This window comes from Maylandia zebra, linkage group LG3 (assembly GCF_041146795.1).
Source record: "Maylandia zebra isolate NMK-2024a linkage group LG3, Mzebra_GT3a, whole genome shotgun sequence".
Lineage (NCBI taxonomy): Eukaryota > Metazoa > Chordata > Actinopteri > Cichliformes > Cichlidae > Maylandia > Maylandia zebra.
Genome location: NC_135169.1, coordinates 9,964,009 through 9,973,837, shown reverse-complemented (window position 1 = coordinate 9,973,837; position 9,829 = coordinate 9,964,009). Strand labels below are relative to the sequence as shown.

Below are 9,829 nucleotides of genomic sequence, written 5' to 3'. Positions count from 1 at the left end.
CAGAGCAGATACTTCAGTGACATGAACAGTGATTGAAGTGATTCAGGAGTGTGAGCTATGGCTGATGATGAACTATGGCATTTATTATGGTTTATTGTGTGCTGCTGAGGTTAGCCTGAGAGCGCTAACAGCAGTCTGAGCCACAGCCTTAGAGTGTGAGCACCAATAAGCTGTGATGGAAACAGGAGCAAACTGAACATAGTCAAACATCACAGACACAGAGCTGATCCTATCGTGTAGGATCGGGAAGTGGAACCACACGAGGAAACAGCTGACACGGATGCATAATGACACCACAGGGCAAGAGTAGAACTAAGCACACTGAACAAGGGAAACAAGACCTTTCAAAATAAACCTGCAGAGAACGGGACATGACCCAGACTAGACAATATGAGAACGGACGGAGAATACATGACACAAAAGACCAGGACACACATACACCAGGTGACACGAAGAGAATAAATATTAATACTAAGACATTATTTCATAAATACTCCAAAAATACAGAATTACTCAACTAAAACCTTTAACTTAAAAACAATAAAAACAGAAGAAAACAAAACAAAATAACACAAAGCATTACATGAAAGACAGCCCCTGACGACGTCTGATATTCATATCCTTAGTGTGAATAATTTCACTGTTTCCTCATGTTTGTCCTGCCAACTATGAGAAGTGACCAAAGACGAAAACAGGAACTTCTTACTGTGTCTAAAACTGAAAGAAGGAAAAGCGAATAACAAGCCGTCACCTCATTTGAACTGTTGAAATCTGAAAACATGAATCAAAACCATTCACACTGAGAACTGGACCTGTGGTTTTACACCACCCAGGCCCTGATGGTGGGCCCATACTGTTGACAGCCTCTCTGATGGCTGCACGGTCAGTTGTATAGCTGGGCTTGGTTCACTGCTGTCATGGCTTACTGTGAAAACATGCTGACGTAACAGGAGGCCTGTTGTCACTCGCGGGGCGTAACATCCTGATGCTGTGTCACCTAGTGTACAATGTTACGCTTTGGGTGTGAGGACGTGTTGTAAGGGAACCAGAGGAAACATAGAAGCCTATAAAAACTTATTCCACGTACAGATCTGATCTGAAGACAGCAGAGCAGGTGACACGGACACTTTCATATAATGAGAAGCCAGAAGGAGACACGTGGCTGCTCAGTGATGGTGGTTTACTCTTCAACCACACAACTTCCTTATTCTGACTGAACCGACCAATCGGGAGGTCGGAGGTATGAGGTCATTCTGGAGAAGCCACAGATATATTTTAGTGACAACCCTTCATGAATCCAACAGAAGGGTTTTAAAGATGTGTGTAAACGTGACTGACTAAGCTTTGAACCTTGTTAAAATTCACACTGATGTAAATATAATCTGTATGAGATGCTTAATCCCTGACATCGGTCACTGCCTGCGCTGTGATGAAGATGAAACAGCAGAGCCCACAGACCTGAAACTCACAGTTAAAATAAGAGCAGCTGTCCTCAGAGCAGCAGGAAACCACAGATAAGGAGACGGGAGGCTAAAAATACTGCAGGGCTGAGAGAGGAAGCTGATGAGGCTGACAGATGTTCTTCTTCTTTTTCTTTTTTTCTGCCTGTCCCCTTTGGCTCTTTTGCATCAGAATTATTGTCTAAAGGCGAAGATGCCCAACGGATTTACTTTACCAAATGGACCCTCCCAGCCTTGCCGTATTGGTCCATGTGATACATCCTTTATTGTTTATTTTATTTTAACTTGCTAAATTCAGGACAGACTTGACTGGGGAAAAGAAAAACAGCGGGAAAGAGGAACGGTCATAGAGGGCAAAAAACAAAAACCAAGTGTTTTCCCCAGGTGTTTCCTCTCTGCCCTGAATCTGTCACAACAGCCAAAAGCTGGTAGGAAAACAAGTGAAGCACTTAGCAACAAAAACACGGAGCACGTGAGCCGATTACCAACTTGGTGTAATTGACAAACTGTCATTGAAGGAGCGTCAACGTGGAGCTTAAATCTCTGAATGAGCTCCAGGTATGTGAAGCTGCTGGAGATGTGCAGCCCTGCCCAGGGGTGGAGACCAGCGAAACTCACAAACCGGGCGGAAACCTCCAGTCTCATTGCAGAATCCCCCGACTCTGCAGAGTAAATCATATCTAAATTATCACAGATACAACTACAGTAATACAGCCTAATAATAATATGAAGCATTATGGAGGGCTTCCTTATAAAGTAGCAAATTATTTCTTCAGGCTAAATGATGATTTAAATTTGTTACACATCATTTCTTCTCCAGCTTTCGAGTTATCGGCTTTACAGTTTTTGCCCGTTGCTTGAACACTATAAACCCATGCTTAGACTAAAGTAACACACCTTGAAGCTTTTGTTACCATACCTCAAACACATGTACCCCTACCTTAAACAAAAGTGCTGCTTTGCACCCCAGTTCCAATTATGCAACACACCTACTCCCTTATGCAACACACATGGTCCTGCATGCTACACTCTATTTCATACATAAGACACTTCGCTCACAAAATGAAATCTCAGGGTGCCATTTGGAAAACACATGTATCCAAAATACCAAACACATCGGGTAATTGCAACCACTCAAATATACACCTGAAGGCACTTACTTGCAAAACCGAACACCAGTTAGCCAACTACAAAAAGCCCTCAGCGTAGCCATTTCAAGAACTTTGCAAGCATGGATGGAGGGAGAGCAAGAGGAAGAGGTAGAGGAGGAGGAGGAAGAGGAGGAGGAGGCCGAAGAGGCCATGCACGGACCCATATTTCTGATGATATAAGAGCAACTTTGGTGGACCATGTCATCAACCATGGCCTGACTATGAGGGAAGCTGGGCAGAGAGTCCACCCACATCTAAGCCGCTTCACAGTGGCATCTGTAATACGAACATTCCGACTAGAAAACAGGTCTGTCTTCACCTCCATACCTTCTGCTCTACTCAGATGGTTCCATAGCACTGTTCTACAGTATATCACATTACCATATCAAGTGTACGGGGTGCTAATGCTCCTTTTGCAGCCAAAGTGGCTGATTCCTTATATTGAAGTACAGTGTTGTACAGTGGATGACACAGTACATACAGTAAAGTACTGTAAGAAAAATAAGCAAACCGATGACAATATGTGGTTGTATTCCTCCAGAATGACCCGAAGACCTTCTGGGGGAGGACGCCAACGCCTGTTCACACAACGGCAGGAACTTGCCGTTGTGGACCTAGTGAGGGCAGACAATGCCATCCGTCTCCACCAGCTACGACGGAAAATACTTGCAGACAGGCGAGTGTTCAGCAACATAGACCATGTGAGCATCACCACCATCAGACGCATCTTGGGTAAACACAGCATCACCATGAAACAGCTCTACAGAGTCCCATTTGAGAGGAACAGTGACAGGGTCAAAGGACTTCGAGCTGAATATGTACGGGTACGTGTAACTGTCCCTTACATTTACAATAGAGTATTGGTGAAGTCCAGTAGCAGCTGAATATGTACCATATCAGTACCACATGGATCTATTCTGAGAGCTACACAGGTACCTGTGTGATGGGGTGAGGGTGCTGTATGTGTAGCACTGTAGTACAGTGATATGTTCCCCTTTTTTTCAGAGAATCTTGGCCATGGATGGAGCTGCACAGCCTCATGAATACATTTTCATTGATGAAGCTGGATTCGACCTGAGCAAAACAAGACAACGGGGTCGTAATGTAACTGGCCAAAGGGCAATTGTGCACGTCCCAGGGCAGCGCGGGGGAAACATCACATTATGTGCCGCCATATGCCTTCGAGGGCTTCTGCACCATCATGCAATACTAGGTCCATACAATAGCCAACACATACTCACATTTCTAGATCTCCATGATATAGTTGTACAGAACAGAGCAGATCAGCCCAGGTTTGTGGTGATATGGGATAATGTCAGTTTCCATCGGGCTGCTCTGGTCCAGGCCTGGTTCTCCAACCACAATCAATTTGGATTGGTATACTTGCCCCCTTACTCACCATTTTTAAACCCTATTGAGGAATTTTTTTCGGCTTGGAGATGGCGAGTATATGACCGCCAACCACATGCCCGCATGCCTCTTCTGCAGGCAATGGAACAGGCCTGCGGCGACATTCAGGTGACAGCAATCCATGGATGGTTTCGACATGCAAGAGGATATTTTCCCCGGTGCCCAGCGGGAGAGGACATTGCTTGCGATGTTGATGAGGTCCTGTGGCCAGACCCCAACAGACGGCGGGATCCATGAGCCCACTTATGCACAATTGTCATGGTTTTTTTGTTTACAGTATGGTGTTTTTTCTATTGCAGTATTATTGTGTTGTTGTTGTTTTTTTTGCTTTATCTGAATTCATGGTACTGCAATGTACAATATTGAGTAGGTCTATTTGCGTTTTTGGTTGTTTGAAAATGTGTCTCCTGTAAATGTGCCTTCTGAATAAACAATGGAAATCAAGGACTGCAGTGTTTTATGTAAAGGAGACTAGTGTGTTCCCCCTGATCTGTGAGTGTTTGCATATGATGCAAGTATGTGTCATTCTGTCAACAGAGTTACATTTTGACAAAGGAATGTCAGGTTTTGACAGCAGAGTTTAGGTTTTGGGAGTGGAGTTTCAATTTGGCACAGATGTGAATGGTATATTTCCCAGTGTTGTGTCATGTGTACTTGTGTGTACAGTTTTGGCACAGAGAGCGGAGTTTTGCAAAATGTGTTCAAGCAGTGGGCAAAAACTGTAAAATGCTGCATCCAGAATCAGTTGTATGAAAAAGGATCAACTTTTTGGGATTAGCTAACCTGGGTGACTGCACAGGCACCAAAACATTAGCCGGTTTAGGTTAATTGGTGATTTTAAATTGTCCATAGTTGTGAATCTGAGACTAGTTCTGTCTCTCTGTGTTGCCTCTAGGACAGGTTGGTGACCTGTCCTCTTGTCCCTCTGGAGAAGAGAAATGATGTGTTAATTGAAATTGTTTATTGTTGCGTTCTTTCAGAGTGCAGTGAGTCATTAAGCTGCTTGAATGTCAATAAAAATTAGAAAAATTGTGGCGTTCTGCAGCCTTTGACAAGTAGTGATTATATAAACATAATTACATCATATGTGTGTGTGTGGACCACATCACATCAGGAGAACACAGCATGAACTGTTCCCACAGTATTGACCATCCTGCTGACCTCTGACCTTGTGACAGATACTCACCATCACACCTCAGCTTCATTATTATGAATGATTGAAATTGCTGTTTGTTTTAATCTTGTACAGCACTTGTTTTATTTGAAGGTGCAAAGTAAAAAGAATAGCAGGAAGAAACCTCCAGCAGCACCAGGCTCAGGGAGGGAGGGCCATGTGAGAGCAGTTTGGGCGAGGGGAGGAAGACGGGACAGCGCTGTGGAAGAGAGATTAATAATAATAACTAAAACGTAAATGCAGAGAGGTGTATGAACACATAGTGAGTTTGTGTTCCACAGAGTGAATGGGTTCAATGCAGAGGGATCAATAAAGTATACATTATCATTATTAAGAACATACATCATGGGTTGCATTGAGTGTGCATCCCATGCAGCAGCCCCACCCCCCATAGCCAGTCAGAAAAAGGTTTGAAGAGGTTGCAAATAGCAGGAAACAGTCAGACGTGTGCAGGAAACACAGTGTTGTTTTAGGTGAGTAGGTCAGGGTGCAGAACACATGAATGTACTGAAGGATAAGCTGCTTTACGCCCACACACACCGTGGGCCACTCTGTTTGATATCTGCACTCAACAACACGAACATTTACATTGTCATTTACATTTACTTTGGAGACCAACACACTACATCCCATGCAGTCTATGCTAAAGCTGATGTAAAAACATCCTAATGCAACGGCTACATTTATAATCTATTGCCCCCTCCCATTAAGCTTGATCTTTTGTACAAAGGTGAAGTACTGACAGAACATCTGTGATAATTATAGTTACTCTACCCATCAGTAACCTTTACCACCTTTTATCAAAGGGGTTGTTTGTTCCTTAGACGTATGTATGTATAAATATGGTTATAAGTTTTCCTTCTACCAGCCTTCAGGGGCGGCTCCTATATCACGAAAAGCTGTTACATCCATATTTGGCTTTATTGCTCTTACATGACTCTGCTCATAAGATGAACATGTTAAGGCATTTGAGTTTACTTCCTCAGTCTCCACTGCCTCCTTCCTGTTATACTATTTCCAATCACCCTATGCCCTACATTCTACTGAATAACATATGCAGGCTTATGCTTGCAAGCATTGTACAACTCAAGTTTAAAGGCCTCTCTATGACACTGAATACTGTAGCTCCTGTGAAAAATAGAGCCTCAAAGTACTTGGTATAAGCTGGAGAGGAAATGACGTGTCACAAATTTAAAAGATCATCATTTAGCCTGGTTTGAAAGCCCTCTGTGAAACCAGATCATCTTACTATTCATCACTGATTGAAGAAAATAAGAACAACTCCAGGTTTCTCTTCAGCTCTGTAGCCAGGCTGCATCATCCACAGGTGCATTTTGGCGTTTCATGGTAAATTTATACAAACAGGAATTACTTTGTCTTTTTATCCTGATACTATAGAAAGACTTTTGTTGTTAGACAGTTGAGCTGAAACATGTGTGTGTGTGTGTGCGTGTGTGTAAAAAATTATTTATATAGCGCTTTTCACAGATAAAAATCACAAAGTGCTTTACAACACAGAAAATGGGAATATAAAAACAATATAACAGTAAATAAAACTATGTAAAACAATAAAACTATAAAAACAGCATAAGAAGAAATTAATCCTTGTGTGTGTGTGTGTGTGTGTGCGTGTGTGCGCGCGTGTGTGCGTGCGTGTGCGCGTGTGCGCGTGCGTGTGCGCGCGTGTGTGCGTGCGTGTGCGCGTGTGTGTGCGTGCGTGTGTGTGCGCGCGTGTGTGCGTGCGTGTGTGTGTGTGCGCGCGCGCGTGTGTGCGTGCGTGTGCGCGTGTGTGTGTGTGTGTGTGCGTGTGTGTGCGTGTGTGCATGCATGTGTGTGTGTTTGTCTAGCTTGCTTACTTGCCACAGTACACTGTGCCACCTACCAATAGAAAGGAAAAGATAATGTGCATATTTCCACGAGAGAAATCCCACGCCTGGACCGTCATTGACTGCTGCCATGATTCTAGCCTACGTAACAGCGTCATGTGCGCCTTTTACATCCAACACAAAAACTGCAGTTGTGGTGCTTTGATTGTACTCAGAACTCAGAAATTCTGCCTTCTGAATAGGAAGATGTAGGTAACACCAGACTGCAGATGAGCTGCATACAGGGCTGGACTGGGACAGAAAATTGGCCCGGGCATTTTGACTAGAGACCGGCCCACCATTATCCGGTTGTTCAGTGATGACGCGACGAATCCGACGAATCCTACTTCCGGGTCTAAACGCTCCTGTGTTCAATATGACACAATGCTGTGTTCCTGGTTGTTTTAACCAATCTGGCTCAAAACAACAGTCTAATCTGTCATTTTACCGGTTTCCTTGTGAAAAGAGAGAGAAGAGGAAGTGGCTGAAGTTGATAAGGTATGTTACAACTCGTAAGTGAATGAATAAATTTGTAAGATAAGAGCTAGTGGGCTCTTACTTTAGTTAGCTAATATAGCTAGTGATGAACAATTAAAACCCGCTACTAAAAGACAAACTGGCTTTTACGAGTAATTGTACTTATATAGACAATGGATTTTATTGTGTTTTTTTTAATACAAAGACGTTGTTGCATTTTTGAAGTCATTTTTATTTCTCCAAGCAAAGATTGAGAGCTAAGGGTCACTCCGCTATATATATGAACCTTAGTTAGCTTTCGACGCTCAGAGGAATAAAAATTACATCCAAAAAGCGATGTCTATGTAAGAAAATACATTACAATCCCCAGCCTATGTGCCAGTTAATTACGAAAATAAAGACCTAACCAACAAATAGCTAGCAAAGGTTGCCAGTACTTATCTTTCTGGTAAGCTTAAAAGCAAATTAGTACAACGATGTGTAAGAAAAGCATCTGGACTTCTTTAAGTTTTAAGTTTCTTGAAGCTTCTCTCATCTGGATGAAAGAAGCTTCTCTCTATTATTTATCTCTATTTTTTTTTTGTATTAATCATAACTAATGGAGGGCTAGCGTATGATCTGAAATTTCTCTCTGTCTTTTTAAACACTTCCACAGACGTGAAAACTTCACCCCAAACTGCAACTCAAGAGTCTGCAGTTGGCACTTCCCTCAAGGAAAAGCTGCGGGGCCAACAAGATTTGCATGGAACGACGGGAAGTCTTTTCAGTTCCCAGATGACCACAACCCTGTTAGAAAAAAGAAGAAAAAAGAGCAGGTCCCAGCTATTGGTGAAAATCAGAGTGAAATATCAGATGAGCCACATCATTCCAACAATGCAGCTACACAGACAGATACTGCAAGTTCCACAAGTTCTTCCCAAAGTCTTCTGGTGCTAGAGATTCAGAATGACATGCTAAGAATAGAGAATGAAAAACTTAAAAAACAAGTAGAGAAGCAGAAGCAGACTTTCTCATTCAGTCAAATATCTGACAATCCTGAAAGGGTCCAGTACTATACTGGATTGCCCGATGCTGCTTCCGTCCTGTTTTTAGAAGCGCTTCTTTCCAGATTTGATCTTAAATATCATTCTGATTGGACTGTCCAAATGATGCCCCTAATTGACCAGTTATTTCTAACCCTGATCAAGCTTAAACTTAATTTTGGTCATGAAGACCTTTCAATAAGGTTTAACTGCAGCAGAGGCACAGTAACTAATGTTTTTACAACAATTGTTAGTGCACTGTATGACATTTTGTATGTTGGCATGCTGGAAAACAACATTCCCTCGAGAGCCAAGAATCAAACATCGCTGCCAGATTGCTTCCAACCATTTCCTAACTGCAGGATTGTGCTTGACTGCACGGAAGTTTCTGTTTGTAACACAGAGAGACTTGACACACAAAGTCATTTGTACAGCCAGTACAAAGGACGGACCACACTAAAGGCTCTAATTGGTGTGGCTCCTAATGGTGTAATAACCTTTGTAAGCAACTTGTACGGTGGAAGTGCCTCAGATAAGGCCATAACAGCTGACTGTGGAGTACTGCAACATCTACAACCAGGTGACATGGTCATTGCAGATAAGGGCTTCACAATTCGGGACATCCTACCAGAAGGGGTCTCACTGAACATTCCGTCCTTCCTCACCAACGGACAATTCACACAGGAGGAAGTGAACAACAACAGGAAGATTTCCTGTGCAAGAATACATGTAGAGCGTTCCATTCAAAGACTGAAAGTTTTCTCAATTTTGCATCACATCCCATATCAGTTAAAAAAAAATATTAATAAGATCTTGAAAGCATGTGTGTGTCTTACAAATTTACAAACACCTATTCTCCGTGAAATTGAATAAATTATACCTGTGAGAGTTCAGAGGTAAAAGTACATTGTGTCATTTTCTAACTACTTGTGGACCAGAAAACACAACTGTTGAATAAGTTTACTTTTATTATTTATAACTCCTAAGTGGATTGTTTTGTGTGTATACTCAGGATGTTACAACATAAAAACAACTTAGTTGCATAGTTTCAAATTGAGAATGGTCTCATTTGTGATTCGTATAATGTTTTACTCTGTTTTTATCAATGGCTTGTTACATTTTTCATTCCATTCCAGCTTCCTGATTACTGCCTAGTTTTCTTGCTATGCATTTTCAATTAAAATGAAGAATACCAGATACATGTGTTACTCTTTATTTTCAGGAACAGTTTGTCCAAAACATTTTATTTTTTCAAATCAAAAATTAATAT

General features: G+C 42.1%; 1 protein-coding gene across 1 annotated transcript; it reads left to right on the top strand.

Moving 5' to 3' along the window:
* The first annotated feature begins 7,423 nt into the window (after nucleotides 1-7,423).
* LOC143414612 (uncharacterized) lies at nucleotides 7,424-9,704 on the top strand. Its single transcript, XM_076879356.1, has 2 exons — nucleotides 7,424-7,558; nucleotides 8,193-9,704. Exons 1-2 carry the CDS (start codon nucleotides 7,437-7,439, stop codon nucleotides 9,430-9,432), a joined length of 1,362 nt encoding a protein of 453 aa, XP_076735471.1. The 5' UTR covers nucleotides 7,424-7,436; the 3' UTR covers nucleotides 9,433-9,704.
* The last annotated feature ends 125 nt before the right edge of the window (nucleotides 9,705-9,829 follow it).